General features: G+C 40.1%; 3 protein-coding genes across 16 annotated transcripts in view; 2 read left to right on the plus strand and 1 right to left on the minus strand.

Moving 5' to 3' along the window:
- The window catches only part of P2ry12 (purinergic receptor P2Y12), a 46,114-nt gene extending 43,686 nt beyond the window's left edge, over window positions 1–2,428 (plus strand). For all 3 annotated transcript variants that reach the window (XM_008844905.1, XM_008844911.1, XM_029569389.1), the window contains one exon: window positions 1,278–2,428. In XM_008844905.1, coding sequence (XP_008843127.1) covers window positions 1,295–2,323 — 1,029 coding nt within the window. In that variant the 5' untranslated portion in view covers window positions 1,278–1,294 and the 3' untranslated portion in view covers window positions 2,324–2,428. The remainder of the gene's footprint in view (window positions 1–1,277) is intronic.
- Med12l (mediator complex subunit 12L) overlaps window positions 1–22,005 on the minus strand; it is a 343,300-nt gene that overhangs the window by 91,162 nt on the left and 230,133 nt on the right. The gene's annotated exons all lie outside the window — the stretch shown is intronic.
- On the plus strand, window positions 10,318–12,301 carry P2ry13 (purinergic receptor P2Y13). The gene is made up of 2 exons (XM_008844897.3): window positions 10,318–10,386; window positions 10,785–12,301. The coding sequence occupies exon 2, from the start codon at window positions 10,788–10,790 to the stop codon at window positions 11,796–11,798; it is 1,011 nt and encodes a 336-aa protein (XP_008843119.1). The 5' UTR covers window positions 10,318–10,386; window positions 10,785–10,787; the 3' UTR covers window positions 11,799–12,301.

The following is a 22,005-nucleotide window of genomic DNA, read 5'->3' on the forward strand; positions in this document are numbered from 1 at the left end:
TGAGATTTAATTATAGACAGAGGGAGCTGAAATTCTCAATGTAAGGAAAACTTGTTATATAATTTACCTACCGTATAAAATGTACATTCACAAGGCAGAATTGTTTAAGGTGTCAAAGAATGAATGGGTTAGGGCAAAGCACAGTAGCAAATAAACATCAGTGATCTAGTGTCAATAATGCTAGCTCTCATTTGTTTACTAAAGGATCAAATAAGAGGCAGAGAGGTGGCAGAAAGTGAAACATTCATGAAAATATAATTCTTGTTTAATTTTTAATAATTAATTCCATTGGCACTTGGAGAAAATTCACGCCGGCTTCATGTGTCATGTGACATCTTTTATATGGAAGCTTTGTGGAGTTTTAAATTTAGATATTTGTGCTTTGATCATGACTGAATATGAGGAATTCTGTTTTATGTAAAATCAGTTCTATTTGCTTGATGAAAAATTTAAAAATTAGAAATTTCACCTTAATTTTCAACATTTAGATGCCATAGAGCAGATTCAAGTCAACTGTTACTTTTCCTTAAACTGCCTGTTGTAGTGATCATTTACGAGCATACAGAAGATCAATTTTATTTTATTTTAACTACCATTACAATACCCCAGAAAGTATGCCCTGACTGATTTGAGAACTGTCAAGTAATGGCCACATATAGATAGGGCTGTCTCCTTGCTTTTTGCTGTTTTATCACACTGAATGATATTCCAGAAAAACTATGTAGAAATTGAAATATAATGAGCAAGTTGAAAATGAGTGAGATGCTCATGAACTGAAAACACTCCAAGCTAAATAATGAGTCCCCATGAGGGAGGCTGGTGTTTAAATGCATGATGGGGAATATATGGGCAGGAATACCTCCTAACATACAGGAAAATGTTTGGGCTTTTTATACTGTTTAATTTACTGAATACATTTCCCAAGAGTGATTTCACACCAATTTCGTTGCACTTTTATTTTATAATTCTAGCTTTTCCTTTGAACTCTTTGATGACACTGAAGTACATAAAGCCAGGAGTAAGGGTTAGGAGCAGGAAAGGGAACTATAAACATCATCAAAAATGCTAAGGCCTGAAAATAAAAGTAGGAAAAAACAAAAGCATAGCATCACTGAAACTTCAGTCTTCAGTTTCCTCTGATAATTCCCACTAACTGCAACAATAAAGACAAGAAAATTCAAGTTTTAGGGAAAGCTATTCCTGAAAAAATCACGCACAGAGATACCAGCCGAACTAATCACATGGGACTAAATCCAACCACCCTTCCTTTACTCTAGGAATTAGCACCGCAGCAATGTCTGGGGTAGACAATGCCACCTCTGCACCTGGGAACAGCAGCCTGTGCAGCAGGGACCACAAGATCACCCAGGTTCTCTTCCCACTTCTGTACACAGTCCTGTTTGTTGTCGGACTCATAACAAACAGCCTGGCAATGAGGATTTTCTTTCAAATCCGCAGTAAATCCAACTTCATTATTTTTCTTAAGAACACAGTCATTTCCGATCTTCTCATGATTCTAACTTTTCCATTCAAAATTCTTAGTGATGCCAAGCTGGGAGCTGGGCCTCTGAGAACCTTTGTGTGCCAAGTTACCTCCGTCACATTTTATTTCACAATGTATATCAGTATATCATTTCTCGGACTGATAACCATCGACCGCTACCAGAAGACCACCAGGCCTTTTAAAACCTCCAACTCCAGCAATCTCTTGGGGGCCAAGATACTCTCTGTCCTCATCTGGGCCTTCATGTTCCTACTTTCTCTGCCTAACATGATTCTCACCAACAGGAGGCCAAAAGACAAGAACGAGAAGAAATGCTCTTTCCTCAAGTCAGAGTTTGGTCTGGTTTGGCATGAGATAGTCAATTACATCTGCCAAGTCATTTTCTGGATTAATTTTTTAATTGTCATTGTATGTTATACTCTCATTATAAAGGAACTCTATAGGTCCTATGTAAGAACAAGGGGCATAGGCAAAGTCCCCAGGAAAAAGGTGAACATCAAAGTTTTCATTATCATCGCTGTGTTCTTTATTTGTTTTGTTCCTTTCCATTTTGCACGAATTCCCTACACACTGAGCCAGACCCGAGATGTGTTTGACTGTACTGCTGAGAACACCCTGTTCTATGTGAAAGAGAGCACTCTGTGGTTAACGTCCTTGAATGCATGCCTGGATCCGTTCATCTATTTTTTTCTTTGCAAGTCATTCAGAAATTCCTTGACCAGCATGCTGAAGTGCTCAAATTCTGCAACATCTCCATTTGGAGAAAACAGGAAGAAAGGACAGGATGGTGGAGACCCAAGTGAGGAGACCCCAATGTAAACAGTTACCTGAAGAACTGTTTTGAACTGCTGTTGTTCAAACTCCTCCAAAATCACCATGTAAAATTATTAACATTGACTAAAAAGCTGAGTTAACAATGACTCTTCAAACATGGAACAGATTACAAAACTAATCTTTATCTACTCCAGTAAAAAAGCTATCTTAAAATGGAGAATAAGACCTAAATCTGCAGATATGTAATAAAACAAACTGTATCCCATTGCTATGCTGCAGGCAAAACTGCAAGGAATCCATGGTTTAAAAAGTTTCCACAAAATAAAAATTGTGCAACATCTACAGTCATTTTTAAATCCGTTAATAATCACAGTTTAATTTTTTTCTAATCAACTGAAAAACAATGATCAATCTCATACATCAAGCATAGTAAGTACTGACCTTTAATTTATTTCTAAGGGAAAAAAAATCCTCAGCTACTTAAACTAAATGAAAAGGCATTTGATGAATTATTATAAATGTTCATTAGAAAATAGACATTTAAAAAATCTCTTTCTATGAAGAACAGACATAGTGAATGAAATCATTAACATAAACAAAGGCACTTTTGTAACATCCTAATACTAAAATTCCTTATCCACACTTAACACTGGAGGAAGCATTTTTTACTAACCCGCTGGCAATTCCATGGGCACAGTTCTTATCACTGACATCTTTATTAACCAGCACTGGACATGCCTATTACTTGAATGAATGAACACTTTCCCTTCATAAGAAAAATGAATTAAATACGATTAACAAGGCAACATAACTACCACAAGACAGTGACTGAACTATTTGAGATTACCTCTCTGCATTTGTGTTTATAATACAAAAAATCACATGTATTCTACATCATTTTGTTGTAATTTCTTTGTTCAACAGTATTAGATATTACGGTTCAACCTCCCTCCCCTATATTAAATGTCAATCCCACTTAAGAATTGTCAACAGGGTTTGAGTACATGCTATTGTGAAATGGCTCTTCAAATAATGATGTCATGCTTACAAGTTCTCATGCAAATAATAAAAGAGGTGAGATTTGCAGTCAGATTTCATACAAGTCATATTTGGTATGCGCATTGTATTTTTATTTGTAATTGACACATTGCTGGTGTATACTTATGGGGTATGGTGTAACATCTCAATTCATGTGTATAATTAATAATCACCGTATCAGGGTCATATTGGATAGCTTTAAAATAAACAAAATCTTTAACGTGTGAGAGTTCAATTATTAATTGTCTCAATTATTAATAGTCCTCAGAGGTAATGCTCTCAAACAAAAGATGAAATAGATGCTAGTGTCTGGATATTATGCCGAAAGAAACAAAAGCATAGATTACAGCAGAGAGAAGTTGGGTGAGCTTCCTTAATTCTTTTCTAAACTCAACACAACTTCTTAAGTTACATTTCAGTACAAAGCTGAACATGTCTAACTCTTTAGGCAGCATCTATTCTCAAGTGCCCACATTTTCTTCTCACAGGGAGAAGCAGATACTAGAGAGGGACGCAGAGACTGTCAAAAATGTACATGTGTGGGCTGGGGATACTGCACAGTGGGGGAGCTCTTGCCTAGCAATGCACAAGGTCCCAGGTTCAATCTCAAATACTGCAATAAGTCATTTTTGACACGGCACTTCACTATTAGATGCATATCTTCACACTTCCTAAGAATATAAGAATGTGTAGAATGGGAGAGAATCTATAGGTCAACTATGTTATTTTCTATATGAAACGAATCAAGAATGCCTACATCCTTCAAATCAAATCATCCAATTCAGAATACAGAGTGGACAAAAGCTCTTCATCAGTGTCCCATGAGGTTGTATGTGAGTGTGCTGAGAGACTGTCCAAGGCCTGAAGACTACCTGAAAAATCCTTCCTTTTGAGTTACACAAATTCCTTGTGATATTTTCCCAAAAGAGACAGATAAATAATGCTAACAGTATTGTGGTATCTTAATAAAAATAATTTTTATTTTATTCACATTCCAGTAAACTATCTGGAATGATATATGTTTTATAGTTATGTATATCTAACATGAAATTTTACTCTAACCTCTAAATTACATGTTGGTAGGGTTTATTTATTGAAAGACAATACACACCACACACTCCTACATGAAACTAAATCCATTCAAAACAGTTGGAAAGGTCGGCATGTGGCTCACACCTATAATCCCAGCACTCAAGAGGATCACTTCATCAAGAATAGCCTGGTCTACACGGCAAGTTCCAGGCCAGCCAGGGCTATACAGAGAGAACCTGTCAGCAAATAAAATACCCCAAACAAACAAACATAGTCTGAAAGGTCACTATTAGCAAGTGTCCACTACACATAGAATATGTCACTATTTCCAGCTTCAGATACACTGACGTATATAATAAACCCCACATCTCACACTTCCAAACAAATTTTGTTTTAAAAAAAGTGAAGCCAAATTTTGTATTTGTAGCCACAGAAGTGAACCATTGAAAATATGAGCCAGGACAATGTAGTCCTACCCAACAGCTCAGTGGCTTATCAGGCCTGAGGATACTAGTAATTGGCATTTTCTGTCAAATATTTCTCATAGAAAGTACATAAAACAGTCCTTGCCAAACTACAGTCCCAGTTCCACATCCCAGCTCACCACATTTTTTAACAACTTATGATCTAAATAATCTCCTTATATTTTAAGCAGAATGAAATTTTGTGTCACTTAGAATTTATATGAAATTCAAATTTCAGTGTCCATAGTGAGGTTTCAATGCAACACAGCCATCCTATTCAGGCATTATCTAAGGCTTTGAGGCCACAGGAGTAGAGCTGAGCTGTGGCACTGGAGACCGTACAGCCTGCATCACTTAAAATATTTCCCATTTGGTCCCTTTTAAAAAGAGCAGTTTTCCACTGGCTATGGTGGCACGCGCCTTTAGTACTTGGGGGTGGTATGTGCGCCAGTACTTGGGAGGCAGAAGCAAGTGGATCTCTGTGAGACAGAGGCCAGCTTGGTCTATAAAGTGAGTTCCAAGCCAGCTGGGGCTACAGGGAGACCCTGTCTCAAAAGACCGCCCCCCCTCAAAAGTATAATGGAACTATAAGAGCAATTCAAATGGATGCTAAAAGCTCTTGGAATGTGATCATAATTAAGAACTTTGGGGCAGGAAAAGCTCCAGAGACAAGAGATAGAAATAGGCAAGGTGAACAAGAGTCTTCTCTCCTGCCCTCTGCAATTATGATTACCCAGGATAGAAATCTTTGCTTGCCAAGGCTTTCACATTCCTGTGATCTTGCTACCGTAAACCTGCATGTATGGGTTTACTTAATTATCACATATGTGCTGTTTTGCCTTTTACTTGCATTCCTCACATATGAATATAAAGGCCCCCCAAAACTTGAGTGGGGGGCTGGCTCCTTCATGGAATGACCCATGGGTCAATCCCCCTAGTGGAAGAATAAGCTCCCTCTCCTCACCTGACTTTGGATGTTGGTTTCTGAATTTTCCGTTAACAAAAGTAGTTTTCCAACCCTTGAGTTGCTATTTTCACAACAGAGTGAAAAACTCCAGATACAGAGCCCTCTCTTCACACAGGCTTTTCATAACTTTGTGTTGAAAAGGGTTGATCGTTGTTGGTGAGAAATGTGTGGTTAGAGCATCACCAGTAGGAAGCAAAAGTACGGAAATATAGTTACTATCATAGGCAACAAGAAATGGCTGGATTTAGTAAAATGGGGATTAAACATGAGAAGGCACTTTCCAAGAGAAAAATAGACAATATAAAAATGAAAGCACACGTGCTGCTTAAAATATAAATACTTACTTATACAATGTGTTTCATCTATAATTTTCTAATTGGTTTAAATATTTTTAATAAAAATTAGAAAATTCTGCCCTTGATGGAACTATAAATTGGTACAAACTTTCTGGAAAACTTTTTGAAAATACCATTCAACATTCTGATACATAACTCTTTGGCTGTTGCTGTTGTTATTGTTATTTTGAGAAGGGGTCTCCCTATAGCCCAAGATGGCCTCGATCTCAGAGGGCTCCTCCTGCCTCTCCCTCGCCAGTGCTGGGATTAAAGTTGTATGCCACTATGCCTGGTGTTGATATATAAATCTCAATCAACCATTCTTACAAATATGTCCAAACAAATGCATAAGAATGTATGAATGTGTATGTGTACTACAGTACTATTTGGGGAAAAACTACGAACAAATCAAATGCACATCAACAGCAGCCTAACTCAAACATGGGAGATTCATATATTGATGATGATGATCAATGTGTATGTACTAACATGTACCAAAACAAAGGCCCGATGTATAAATATATATTCACATTGGTATAGATACTGGAAATCAACCTTCACTTTCTTCTACCTACACATTTGTATTTGCATTTTTTAAATCATGGTGTGCATGTTTATCTATGATGTGTGTACATGTTTTTCTATTATGTGTGTACATGCAGGCACCTTTGTGTCATGGCACACGTGTAGAGATCATAGGAAAACCTCGGGCCCTGTCCTCACTTTCCACCTTGAGACAGTGTCTTTTTCGCTGCTGTGCACACCAGGCGAGCTGCAGCATAAGCTGTGCATGCCAGGCGAGCCGCCTCATAAACTGCTAGGGTTCCTGTCTCTACCTCCAAATCTCAAGCTAGGAGTGCTGGGATTACAGATTCACACTACAGTGTCCAGCGTTAGGGGGATTTGGAAAATCTGAACTCATGTCCTCATGCTTGGTGTGTCAAGTGCTTTAATCCACTGAGCCAGCTCCCTAATTCCGCATTTGAATTTTCAAACACATTTTTTATGATAAAAAAACTTGAAACTAAATATGAACTACTTCAAATGATACTGTGAATTTATCGCCCATTTACAGTTATTTTTTTTCCTAATACTTATTTCCAAATAGATTATTGCACTGACTTTTAAAATTTACAGACTGTTTATTATCACTTTTGATTACTCTACTATGGAAATTTTAAAACAATTTTCACACACTCCGAGGAAAGTACCCTGTATACTTCAGAGGAAATAAAAAGTCTTTTCTAGGAATACAGGAGGTCCCATTTCAATTTTCGTCCTAAATGAAGCAAACACTTCCTCAACTTTTCAGGTATTTTTAGGTGATACTGATTAGCCACATCAATAGAGATACTTTCACTGATAATCCTGATCAAACCGAGAAATCCCAAAGGAGACTAGGAATGGAGGCAGCAGATGACTCCTGTGACAGAAAAATTCATGGTCCTCCTTTGACTGCTTCCTGACCATACTGTTTGACAAGCTCCATTTCCAACCTCAAACTCTAGTTTGTAGCAGATAGTTCCACAAGTTCATTCAATTTCATAGATTTTGTTTTTTCATGTATGAATCAGTGACTCTCAGTTTAAGGATTCCAGAATTTGGCAAGTCACAACACAATCACACTATACCTCTGAGGGAGGAGAGTAAGGCGGGTTAAGGTGCAGGGTCTCAAGACAGCGATGGGTTTGCGGTGATCTCTGCTGACATGACTTAGGGGAAAATGTTTAATTTTTAATTTCTACATTTGGGTTTTTCATCCCTGTAATAAAGCCAGTCTCTGAGGAATGTTGCAAGAATTATGATAATATAGTCACCTATAATAGCATAGTTATCGTGGTTTAATTGTTTTTAACTATATTTTGTTAGCACACTAGGATTTCAAATGTTTAGATTATTCCCACTTGGCAGGCTCCTAAATTCTCAGACTTTTCTTTGCATGTTCTACAATTCTCTCTGGCTTTCATGAGCTAAACACATACGTATTACAATTTTCTTTTAAGCTGATTTAGCAAGAAGCTTGTGTGACACCTCCCAGGACAGGCATGATTCTAAGCACATGGTAGATAGCTATTCATTTTATTCTCTTAACAACTTAATTAAGCACGTACTATTATTAACTTTCATTGTAAAGAGATGGTAATCATTTCATAGAGAATGAAAACGACTTGCCCAAAAGGACAAGTAAGGTGCTGGACAAGGACTTGGGCCCAGGTCCTCGGGTTCCTCAGGCAGTGTTTCATGCTGCTCTGTGGAACAGCTCTCAGATGGCTCCTTTAAGGCAAAAGGCCTCCTCCAGCAGGCACTGGCACTGCTGGGAGTTAAGGGAGAATCAGCTAATGTATTTTCCAAGGTAAAGCACTTTGAAACTCTCACTGTTAAAATAATGCACTTTTGGGCCAGTGAGACAGCTTCATATGTGAAAGTTAATCCTAACAACTTAAGCTCCATCCCAAGGACCCAAATGGTGACAAGAAAAAACTTGGACTCAACTTATCCTCAGATTTCCATATATAGTGCCATGATGTATGCATACACAAACACACACACACACCCACGCACACGCACACACAGAGACAGAAACAGAGAGACAGAGACACTGAGAGAAATAGATAAATAAGTGTAATTTACAAACAGAAAAATGCACTTTCGTAACTCTAGAAATGGGCACTGTTACCAGTTCCTCTTTTCAAAGTTTCCCACATTTGGCATTTTAAAATTTGGCCAAAATATGATTTTCAGTTTTCATATTATAAAACTATCCTGTACAGAATTCCCCTTGTTTAAAGTGAAACTCTCCAAAGCTTCGTCTCAATTTGAGCTAAAAAGAAACTCTAATTAGATATGTAGGCTAAAAGTCTCTATTATAAAAATAACTTTTTCTTAGTTTTTTATCCTTTTATGAAACAAAGATATATTTAAATTATGTGCCATTATATTAGTAAAATATTGAATCAGCAATCCCCCAAACCAACATATTTCAATGAAAGAGAAGAATTTTAAACTGTGTCACCCATTACAGAGCCCCAACCTAATTTATTAGGGTTAAAAGGATGTGAAATTTATATAGTCAGAATCCTAAACCAAGTCTCCCAGAATTTCTGATCAACCCATCAGCAATCCAACTCTACAGTAAGCTGGTAGAAAGAAATATGAAATGAAACTCACCATAGAAAACCCCACATCCTCCATTAGTTCTAATTTCCTCTTTCCCTTCACCTATCTGGAGGGGAAGCCTACAGTCAAAGATAGTAACTTTCTCTACGCTTCAAGAGATTTAAAGAAAAACTTGTACAGACCTTGGCCCAATGCTGATTCATGAAATCCCTGAAGTCTCAAGCCTGCAGATGGTTTCCCAAAATGGCTTTCTAAAAGTGAAATGCCAATAACATATCTTCACTCCAGTTAGCAATGCAGGCACGCAGCAGTTGAGTACCCAGCATTTTTGGTGTTTTCTAATGTAGCCAGTGCTAGCCAATTCATCCTCTTCTTGATGCTATGAAGCAGATACTATTTTCAAACTTGTTATACAAGTAAACTGACATAGAGAGTTCTAAAAATATTTGTTTTACCCAATCTAAAATGACTCGTGGATCTGGGATTTATACCTTAAAACCCAGGGCTAAGAGCCCCTACTTCTTAGAAAATATGACACATCTTCTTTCAGAGATCTTGGGGCCAAAAGATTAACACCAATGTGCATAAAAATTCAAGACCATCCTTCTGAAGGCAAACTTCTTGAAAACTCAGCCTGATGAGGGTATCTGATTTTTGAGGCAAGTCTTACTGTCCTACTTGGTTGTAACTGGTACTATTTTCATTTTTTTTACCTCCTATTATTATATGTGAGGTACTCACTAAGTTCACTGAACATGATGTTGAGAATATAAACTTCAAGAAAGTTATGAAAAAAAGATAATTACAGCTACATTCATTTATTCAATTCAGAGTTGATTAAGAGTAAATTAGAACTACAAGAATATATTAGAATGAGGATGTGGTAATGTGCCTGTGGAGCGGTAGCGTGCTTGCTTAGCAAGTGTAAAGCCTGGGTTCAATCCCCAGGCCAAAAAAAAGAACTATTAGCAAATTTCCCCAAAGGATTAAAGACACAGAAGTTCTAGCAAATGGCATCACAGAAGCACAGAAGTCAGAATGAGGAAGGAAAGCCAGTACAAGAAAGCAGGACCCTCACTTCACAAGCTCTCGATGGGCTGAGCCAAGGACTGCCACGGTCAGAAGACACGGAGCTGAGCGCCATCCCAAACAAAGGTGAGTTTCAATTTTTCTTGTGAATGTGCTTGCTTATAAAAGGTGAAATACGGCTAAATTAAAAAGAAAGTCTAAACTTTATATTCTACTAACCATAGATTATAAGCATAGGGCACTGCATAAGCTACAGAACCAGACATGTATTATTGCCTCTTAAATGGGGTTTCATTTACTGCCATGGGATAAGGAGTGCTTCTGAATAAGACAGAACGTAAAGGTAATAGTGTTAAAAAGACCCAAAACAGAGTATGTGCTTGAAAAATTCTAGCTAGAAACGTGTGCTTTCTTAACCAATTTGCTCAATGTGTTAAATAAATGCAGTTTGTTCTTACAAAAAGCAGTATTTGAGAAGTCATGAGGTTTTTGTTTTCCTCTGTTTGTGTACATGTTTATATTAGCTGATGCTGGAGATAATCAACGCCACGGGGATGCAGGGCTTCAACAAGTCTGAGCGGTGCCCCAGAGACACTCGGATTACACAGCTGGTGTTCCCAGCCCTCTATACTGTGATCTTCTTGACTGGCATCCTGCTGAACACCTTGGCCCTGCGGGTGTTCATTCACATCCCCAGCAATTCCACCTTCATTGTATACCTCAAAAACACTCTGGTGGCCGACTTGATAATGGCACTCATGCTTCCTTTCAAAATCCTCTCTGACTCACACCTTGGACCCTGGCAGCTCAGAGCTTTTGTGTGTCGTTTCTCTTCCGTGATCTTTTATGAGACCATGTATGTGGGTATCATGATGCTAGGGCTCATCGCCTTTGACAGATTCCTCAAGATTATCAGGCCTTTTGGGAAAACTTTGGCCAAAAAACCTATTTTTGCAAAAAGAATCTCAATTTTCATCTGGCTCCTGCTGTTCCTCATCTCCCTACCAAATATGATCCTAAACAAGAAGGAAGCAACACCTTCATCCGTGAAAAAATGTGCATCCTTAAAGGGCCCTCTGGGGCTGACATGGCATCGAGTGGTAAATTACACATGCCAGTTTATTTTCTGGACTGTTTTTGTTCTGATGCTTCTGTTCTACGTGGTGATTACGAAAAAAGTATACAATTCTTATAAAAAGTTCAAAAGTAGGGAGAGCAAAAGCAAAAGGCTGGAGGGGAGAGTATTTATTGTCATGGCCGTCTTCTTTCTGTGCTTTGCCCCGTTTCATTTTGTCAAAGTTCCATACACTCGCAGTCAAACTAACAGTACAACCAACTGCAGACTGGAAAATCAACTGTTTATTGCTAAGGAAATAACTCTGTTTTTGGCAACAACTAACATTTGTATGGACCCTTTAATATACATACTCTTATGTAAAAAGTTCACAGAAAGGTTACCATGTATGAGAGGGAAAAGAGCCACAGCACCGGGCCAAGATCACCACAGCAGTCAGACGGACAACATCACCCTAGCCTGACAGCTTTCTCTACAGACTGATTTTACACATGGCTTAACGTCTATTTATCAGGAGTGAGAGTTCAAGAGATCGTTTACTTGGAAATTCAGTTTAAGCCATAAAGGAAAAATACTAGAACAAATGTTTTCCTACATTTTATTATCCTAGCGTACAGAAAAAAATTATACATGTTCTCACCACATAGATGTATTTATAAGCAGAATGAACTAATAGTTAGAGAATGCAACAGAAAGCAAAATGGCCACCAGAGGTCATCTTTCCAAGAGCATTCACTTAATTGGAAAAGATTAACTCCCTCCCCCTTTTATATTTGTTTTCATTGAATTTTTGTGTATTTTATACAGAATATCTCAAAGAATCTTAATCATCTTCATAGCCTCGTGCCCACTGGCATGCTCCCACAGCCCCCCACTGGAACCCAGATACTCTGTGATCCATATTAAGGCCCAACGTGTCAAGTCAGTGTCCCCAGATGTTCCCCTGTGCAAGTCCACCCATTGAGGTCTAGTCAGCCTATCTAGAGCCTCTTGTTTTAGGAAGATCAGCTCTTCCTCCCCCAGCAGTAATCAGCTGCCAATGTTTCCTTAGCTAAGTTTGGGTCTGCTGTTCATTTCCCCAGGTCTGTGCTGGGTTTCTGTCTGCCTGAGTTTGCATTTTTCTTCTTCTTCTTTCACTTATTTATTTTTGTGGGGCTTTTGGCTACTCTAACATTCCCCCCACTGAAGAGGTACCCCTAAAATCTTTTAAGGATTAGATACTAGCTCCCAAATACTTTTGACATTTTGACATTTTTGGCCTTTGGAACAGAGTGTGTTGCTAACAGGCCCAAGGACATTTTGATTTTTAGCCAAGAAACTGGCTACGTTTCTTTGGGGTCTTTTTACCCTAACTGCCCAGCCAATTCCTACCTCCTATTCTTATCACACCATCCTCTGAAGGGGTTACCCAAATGGCCAATAGGGAATAGGGATGCAAACCGCTCTGGCTTCTTCCATGCTGAAGAGGGATGCAAAAACCTCCCTCCCCTCTAAACACCATCTCATGCTCTTTCACAAACATAATAATGCTGTTTACTTTTATAGTCCCCAAACCTGCTTGTCCAAAGACTATGGAGGAAAGCCTAAACCAGGGGCTGAAAGGGGTCCTAGAAATACAGTCTGAGGAACCAAAGAGGGTCAAAACAACCCCAGACAGCCTGAGATTTTCATCTTACCATGCGAAGGGCCTTTCTACACTCCGACAAGGCACAGAAGAGGCACCTGCAATACAAGTGCATAGCCTTGCGTAATCTGAGAGGCAGAAAGCAGTGCTATTCAGCAAGGCTTGCCTAAGGGAGAAGGTGCACATCCCCTCTGCAGTATAATTATGTCTCCCACTGATGGGCTGTATGTTGGGGTCCTTGTAGCAGATTTCCTTGTAGTACTAGTTTGCTATAAATCTGGACCACATCTCCCAAAGATGGTTAGTGTTTTTTTAAAAAACAGACATGTCACGGATTTTTGATATCTGCCAAAGTATTCCCCACAGACAACGGGCTGCAGAGATCTTAGGAAGGATGTACTATTTTTTTTTTTTTTTTTTTTTTTTTTTGTCTTTTTGAGACAGGGTCTCTCTGTAGCCCCAGCTGTCCTGGAACTCACTGTGTAGACCAGGGTGGCCTTGAACTCACAGAGATCAGCCTGCCTCTGCCTCCGAGTGCTGGGATTAAATGTGTGCGCCACCACGCCTGGCCAGGATGTACTATTCTTGGTACGCATAAGCAATGCAATTACCAGCCCACGACCAGAAATATCCACGTTGGATGGTATTTCAAAGTCTGTTTCTCTCTATTTACAACTGTGTATTTTCCTAGATCTAATTGTGAGTTTTAAAAAAGGGTAAAATATGATTTTTCTGGAATTGTGGATGCTGATTTCGCTTTTATAGAGAAAATGAAGGCATTGTCCTCTCTACCTGTGCCACATGAAACCTAGGCTTCTCTCCTTTCATGACCTCAGAGGCAAGAGAGTTTATTTACCTTTCTGGAATCACCTGCTAACAGCTCCTACACCCCTTAACCTTTACAATCTGTTTAGCATATCACATTTCTTTTTGTCCCCACTCCATTAAACCTATAAACTTCTCTCTGACTCACCTAAATAGCTCTCTTATCTATTGGTGAAATCTTACAGTGCCAGAGCTGAGTCCATGGAATCTCACCTGCCCAACCTCCCACTACTAACCTCAGTTCTAATCACTCCTCACCTGCATGCATGTCATACCTCAACTACCGTATTTATCACATTGCTGCATGATAATCTGCTTAAATATGCATCTACTTCTTAAATAGACTATGTATATTTTTAAGGGCAGAGTCAGTTTCATTGTACAATCAATAAATATTTGCTAAAAATATCAAATGGGTCTTATTTTAATGTACTAGAAAAGCAAAAAGAAAGCCAGCTCCCACAGATAGTATTATCAATAACACTAGTTATCCAGTGCTGGTGGTGTAGCTCAGTGGTAGAGCACCTACTCAGCATTTGATCTACAACTAAGAAGAAAGTAAGATGGTATCAGCTTCACGAGGTAAAATCTGAAGCCCCTGACTGCTCCAGAGTTACCTCCTGCAACGTGCACTCTGGAGCCTGAGGAGTGACAGGATGCCTGGCGATGAACGTCCATGAACAATGCAGGGAAACTCAACAGCGCCTATGAAACTTGGGGGCTGCCATCCAACATTACAGGTTTCGGGCTACTGACAAAATGCTTCAGTCATCCACTGCTGGGTAAGTCAAATCTGTAACTGTAGCAAATTTCAAATTCCAAAGCTCTTCTTTAGAAAGTACTCTTGATGTCTGATTCTCAGTCTCTCAAATAAAGTAATGAATTATTACAGATACTACTAAATCTGCATTACCTGTATAGAGTACACTACACAGTCACAAGGGGACTCTAACACTGTGATATGCCTAACTGCATCTCAGCCAACTTATTAAATAATAATCGATACTTGGTAGTGTATTCTATATACCTCATCTCTGATGACATTTTCAATCTCCTCTAAATGTACTTATCAGTAATATACACCATTTTTTAAAAAAGCTCTTTCTAGATAAAATTTCAATAGCTAATTTTTCTTCCACAACGTGAAATACTTCATTCTATTCGAATACTAAAGTCAAAAGTTGTTTGCTTAGTCAAGTGTGGTGCACACCTATGTAATCCCAGCACCCCAGAGGCTAGGTCAGGCCAATCACCAATTAGGGTTAGCCTGGCCACATTGCAGAACTCTGTCTCAAACCAATAAAAGCAGAGTGCCTGGTCTATACAACAAAATAAATACCATGTTTTACCAAGAACAGGGATACTGGGCCTATCTTAAAACTACGTTCCAGCCAGGCGTGGTGGTGCACACCTGTAGTCCCAGCACTAAGGAGGCAGAGGCAGGCGGAGCTCCGTGAGTTCAAGGCCAGGCTGGTCTACATAGTGAGTTCCAGGCCAGCTGGGGCTGCAGGGAGACCCTGTCTCAAAAAGACACCCCCCACCAAAAAAAAAAAAAAAAAAAAAAAAACCAACCTATATTCCCCAAATGTACTTCCAAACTGACAGTCACAAATCTAAATTCTAGAGAACTTACATAAAGGGATGATACAATATGATCTAGGCCTAAGCAACAAGCAAGGGAAAAGAAAAAGGAGAAGCAGCAGTGTTAAGTGACTCTCCAGAATGGTGCCTGCCCTAGAACAAAGGAGACTGTGTAATACTGTATAACACTGTCCTCTCTTTAGCTCCTTCCCCCTTTCCTATCTCCCCCTCCTCTCTCAATTTCCATGCTTAAATCTGTAGTCACAAATGGATAATAAAACCTGAAACTGTCTCAAAAATAGCTGTTTCGATAAAGTATGTAAGGTCACAGCACAATTGAGGACTTTTATCAAAAGCTAAAATATAATTATTTTCACTGGAAAATTAGGGTGAGACTTCTAAATATTTCCCAGGAAAGGAAGAGATGGGGGTGTAATTACCACACAGGGAAGCATTCTTGAGAAACCACGGGAAGTTACTCTACTAGGGGGTAGGGGGCAGGGCACGCAGTGAGATTCTCAGCTAGGAGAAGAAGCTGATGAAGTCATTCTAAAGAACTGAACTCCTCTATCAAGTTCACACAGATCTTAACAGGAAAAAAACAGCAATAGCAGTAAAGTCTAAACCAGGACCAGGCATGAATTCCTTCCCATTGATCAGGACTTAAGCCTAACCAGATAGCTATTGGTTACTTCCAAGATATAAATGCCACTACTGCACCAGTGGGGATGCCTTCCTGGCCTGGTCATTGTGGTTCCTAGGTTTTATAGGCAGGGTTTGGTGGTGCACACCTTTACAGTACGTAGGAGGTGGTAAGTTCCAGGCCAGCTGGGGCTACAGGGACACCTGTCTCAAAAAAAGAAAACCAAAACCAAAGGCAGGCTTTACAACTAGGAAGTAATATTGATTACTTTTCCCCCTTGGCAGCTTGCGTAGCACCTTTGGATACCATGAGAGCCGAATCTCAGGAAGAGGCTCCCAGGTCAGTTCCAGCTGGATTCCTCCAAGTCCTAAGTTCAAAGTGTCTTGTGTCTTCAGCAATAGGGTCTTACTTTCAAGTTCTGGGAGGCAACCAATGGTAATGGCAATAGTCTATATTATTTTGAGAAGGCTCTTGGATCCTCCTAACCATACATATGTTATATATGGATTTTATAATTTTTTCTATTGTATGTGTATGAGTGTACTGCCTGCGCATTTGTAACTGTACCTGTGTCATGCAATGTCTGCAGAGGTCAGAAGAGATCCCTGGATCCTCCAGAACTGGAGTTACAGATGGTTGTTAGCTGCCATGTGAGTGCTGGGAATTGAACCAGGTTCACTGCAAGAGCAGCTAGTGTTCTTAACTGCTAAGCCATCTCTCCAGCCCCTATATATGAATTTTCAAATAAGCTTACAAAATGTTCTCTATGGCTTTTTCAAGGACCCTTAGTGTTCTTTGTCTTTCCCCCTTCTTCTGTTAAACCCCTCCATTTTCCCCCTTCACGTTATCTATGAGCTACTATCCCCCTCTGCACAATTTCTTACCCTTCCCCCATAGCCCTTTTATACTTTCCTGGCTTCTACAGTTACTTCAGATTATAGACTCAATTCTCAAGATTTGGAAAATAAACCTAGCAAATGATCCATGGCCTGAGAGGTCAAAGACCCCACAGAAGAACCCATTATTGCATTTTCCTAAGATAATGTAATTTCTAACTGTATTCTCAATACTTATCCTTATACCAACAAGTAAGAGTAGCTCTCATCTCTCATCAAAGTAACTCCTTTTTGCAGCGGATGGAAGCTACTACAGAAATCCACAACTGGTCAAAATGCAGAGAAGAGGTGACCATGGGATACCCAGCCCCATCTGGTACATCTGCAACGCGACCCCCACACCTAAGGTTCAGGGAACACTGCAGAAGAAAGGGTGGAAAAATTGTAAAAGTCAGAGGATCAGGACACCCACAGCTAGATAGTGTCTTCTAGACACCACAGGGAAGCTGAACCCATGAAATCTCAGCAATATTGTTGCCTAAACAAGATGTGCATAATGACTGCACCCGTCAAACACGCCAACATGGATGGGGGAAATTTCACAAGGACCCACCTCTAGATGAAGAACTACTGGAAGTCACTGGTTGCTGGGAAGGAAAATCAGTTTTCTGCAGGAAGGGGCCCCCTCACAGATTATCCAATCCAAAGTCAGCAGTCTTACGAACATATGCACATACAAACAACACTAAATGGACGCAGTAAATGTGTGTGTGTGTGTGTGTACACAACAATAATTACAGATGAAATCATAAATTTCAGGGGAGGAATGGGAAGGGCTGAAAGGTTGAAAACAATGTAAATACAGTACTCATGTATGAATCTCTCAAAGAAAAGTTTAAAACAGACAAATGAATGAATGAATGAATGAATGAATGAATGAATGTAAAAACCCAGACCAAGCAGTGTTCACTGTTTAAGAAAAAACATGTTTACAAGATACTAGCCCTAGTTAATGCAGAATTTACAAAGCATCTGAAGTAAGAAAATACTTGAACATTTTGAATTTTACACGGAAACCAAATAAAGTTAATACAAATACAGGACATATGAGGTATCAAGCTCAGGACTTGAAGCAATTGGGCTGCAACTGATCAAAAAGCCTCCTTCCTGAAGACTAGCTCTCATAGTTAGCAGAAAATACTACGTAAGCTACCAAAGGAAAAACCCAATCAAAGATCCTACCCAGTTGCAAAGTCTACGGACTCTACAATGACTGGCCCAGAAAATTATCTGGTGCAGTAGTGGCACTTTTATCTTAGCAGTAATCAACAGCTATCTAATTGAACTTAAGGCCTATTCATCGGAAGGGAGCTCATGAGTGCTACCGTAAACGTACACATGGCTAGAGATGGCACAGACCTAGAGACAAACATACTTCTGTCACTTCTCTAGACCAAGGTAATTTCTCACTATATTTTAAATATGTATTCTTTTTAAAAAAAAACTTAAAAAAGTTTATTGATTATTTTTATTTTATGTGTATGCATGTACTGTCTGCATGTAGGTAAGTGCACTCATGTTGTGCAATGGCCACGGAGGTCAGAAGAGGCTGTCAGATCCCCTGGGACTGGAGTTACGGACCACTGTTAGCCGCCATGTGGGTGCTAGGATTCAAACTCGGGTCTTCTGCAAGAACAACCAGTGTTCTTAACCGCTAAACCATCTCTCCAGCCCCTAAATATGTGTTCTTATATTTGCAAACAAGTGTACCTCTCGCCACTCATCAAAGATGCTCCTTTTTGCAACTGATGGAGATTATTGCGAAGGACCATAACTGGTCAAACACAGAGAATAAGTGTCTGTGATGGGGAAGGGGAAAACTTCACAGCGTCCCATCTCAAGATGAAGAGCTACAGGCAATCAATAGGTGATGAGGAAAGGAGAATCAGCTTTCATCAGGGACTAAGCTTCCTGAGAGGTTATCTAATGGCAAGCTGAAGCCCTAAACACAGGTAGACATGAGCAGCACTAAACAGACTCAGTGCACTATATATCTATGCAAAGTTATAAGTGTATGTATGTGTATATAATAGTAATAAACAAAGAAGGGGTCAAGAAACAGAGCAAATAAGAAACCTCGGAGGAGCCAGAAGGACTGGGAAGGACAGGAATAATGCTCAATACTCATGCATGATAGTCACAAAAGTAGAAAACAAAAGTTAAAGCAAGCAAAGAAAAGTAAAACAAATAATAAAAGATGGTCTTTGATCTTTATAATGAAAAATAAGTAAATAAAGCTCATTATGTTTCATCGGGCACCAGAATCAGCTGAAAGGATCTTAAAATACAGACTGCTAGACTCAGTCCTAGCTTCTGATTCACTGGTGGCCAATGAGGATTAATGCAAGCTCACAGGTGATAATGATGCTTATGGGCATAAACCAACCATTTAGAAACACTGCCCTAAACGTTCTTTAAGGCTAATGCTTCCCCATTAAGACTGATTCATAACCCAGGTGAGATGTTGAATATCTGAATTTCCATCTCCTAAACCCAGGAGGCTGAGGGAGAAGGATGGTGGATTTGAGACCAGTCTGGGCTATGGAGAGAATTACAGGGCTTTAGGCTAGCCTAAGCTATATAAAAGCAATTGACTCACTGCATAGCCTTTCTGGATATGATTTTCCAAGAGCTGAATTGGTCAACAGGAGACAAAGCCACATTCTTAATAAGAAAGCAGGGGCTCTGAAAGGTGACAAGCTATGATAAGGATCTGGCTACCTGGGAAGTTTATGCCCCACTTAAGGGGGCATCAACTACTTAATACTAAATGTTGTCACAGAAGGGAATTCAGGTTGCTAGCTGATAATAGCAGTGGTAAAGTAGGAGCAGACAAAACAAATTCACCATGTATTGCTTAATGCTTACTATGAACCCAGACAGGTATACAGAGTGCCTCTAACACATTATGTCATCTGGCACTCCCAGGAAGCCTATAAAGTGCTCTCATTATCTTCACTTTAGAGATAAAGAAGTTGAGAAACAGCATAAAGTCACATAGCTCATAAGCAGCAGGGTGAGCATCAAAGTCAGACTGCCTTGTAAAGCACATATCCTAAAGTGCATAATGTTCTTGTAGAAAGCACAACTTCAGTGTCCTATATTTCCTGTAATTTTTTAAACTTCCATAGTCACTCCCACACTCCCTGCCTCCACGAAAACAATACCTTCATGTGTGGGCTGCCAACTGTTCAGGAGCTGCCGGCTGATAAGCCCTGACCCAGAAGTTAACAAGGACCTCCCAGGACCTTCCCACCCTACACCCATGCCTGCATGCCTACAGGGTGCCAGTACTTGGCAGCCAGACATTTTGAAAGGACTGCTACTTTTCCTTTTTTTCCCTCCCTCCCTCCCTTCCTTCCTCTCTCTCTTTCTCTCTTCCTTTCCTTCCTTTCTTCATCATCATTATTATTATTATTGCATATGTGTGTTATTACTGCATATGTATGTGTCTAGTGTGCATGCATGTGTGTACGCAGAATATGTGTTTGTATTTGCATGGGCACACACGTATGTGTGGGTACACTTGTACAGGAGTTCTTGTGCATGTGGAGGCCTGGGGTTTGCACTGAGTATCTTCTTCCATAACTCTCTGCCTTATATATTAAGGGAGGGTCTCTTGCTGAACCTAGAGCTCACTGTGTAGGCTAGATTGGTTAGCCAGCTTGTTTCCTGCCTCTACCTCATGTGCTCTGGAATTACAGGCAGGTCACCATGCTTACCTAGCTTTTATGAGGGCTCTGGGGGTCCAAACTCCTGCTTTAGCCACTGAGCCATCTCTCCAGCCCTGATTATTACCTTTCTAATTATCATTATATCCTTGATGCAGATACTATTCGTTTGCATGTTGGTAGGAGGGAGTAAGAGAGTAAGAAAACCAAAGTACAAAGAAGACACACAGCATGTCCCTGGTGTGCCTGTCCCTGCCAGCAAACAGGGATAATAGAGCTGGTACTGACACCCAAGCAAGTGGACTCAAGACAAGCCCCTCCACTGCTCTGTGCATATACAACCTCTGTGTCCTAGCATCAGGGCAACCAAAATTCCTGTAAGGTTCAAATCAAGCCCCAGCTGGGGAATGAAGGAAGTGGTCCCTGGAAGGGAGAAGGGGGGAAGTCTACACACAAGGCGTTTTAACACCCTCTGGCGAGGAAAAGTCAATCCTGGCACCTCATCCTGAAGGTCTCTCCAGTACTGGTAAGCTCTTGAGAGGAATAAAAGCCCAAGATTGGATTCAGTTGCTCATTCGGCCAATCATCTTTTCATATGGTGGGCACAGGGCTTCCAGGTCTCGGAAGGAAGGCAGACCACAGGAAGTGGGAACACAGCTCAGAGTTCGAAAAGGAGGCTAATTCCAAAGAAGGAACTAAAGAAAGTTCAGAGGGGACAGAACTGAGCTTGAGGGAGAAAGGCATTTAGAGAGAACAGTGCAGCTTACAGAAAGGCAGTGGGGCAGAAGGGTCCTGCACTGTTACTGGAGACCCTTAGAAGGGACAAGTCACATAGTGCGCGGCTGCAGCTTGCCAAAACGGAAATTGGGAGGAAAGGAGCACAGGACCCCGCAGCAGAGTAGTTTGGGTGTCTGGATTTCTTCAGTGAGTCACTGAGGTTTCTGCACTGGAGAACCTCATGGTGTGGGCTGTACGTCCAGAAAAGCACTTACACAGCTCGATGACTCTTGGTTGATCTGGAAGAGCCTCTGAGGCTATAAGATCAATCAGTCTTTCATCTCTGCAGACAGGAACCAAGGACAAACCTTCTATATGAATTTTCAGGGAGAGGTTTTGAGTTCTGGATCCAATGTTACTTAAGAGTAGAGGATTTTATGTAAAATATGTTTGAGATTAATATGTGACGTATATTTTCAAGTGAGTCCATGGCCGTGTGCTCTTCCTCCAAGTCAGAGTCAACTCCTCTTGAGATTCTTAAGCTTCTGTGATCTCTATTGGGTCATGAAAAAGGGCAAAGTAACAGATTTGAGATATCTTAAACTCGGGTTATCACTGAGTTAGGTCAAGGAGTCAAGCCAACAAAGGTAAAATATAAACTAGGGCTCTGAACACAGAGCCAGATTAGAGGCCAAGTACTTTTCTGAGAGGGG

This window comes from Nannospalax galili, unplaced genomic scaffold, assembly GCF_000622305.1.
Source record: "Nannospalax galili isolate Female #2095 unplaced genomic scaffold, S.galili_v1.0 scaffold351, whole genome shotgun sequence".
Taxonomy (NCBI): domain Eukaryota; kingdom Metazoa; phylum Chordata; class Mammalia; order Rodentia; family Spalacidae; genus Nannospalax; species Nannospalax galili.

What these genes read in the sequence shown, in the direction of transcription:
- P2ry13 (XM_008844897.3), top strand. Translation starts at nt 10,788, where the DNA reads ATGCTGGAGATAATCAACGCCACGGGGATGCAGGGCTTCAACAAGTCT.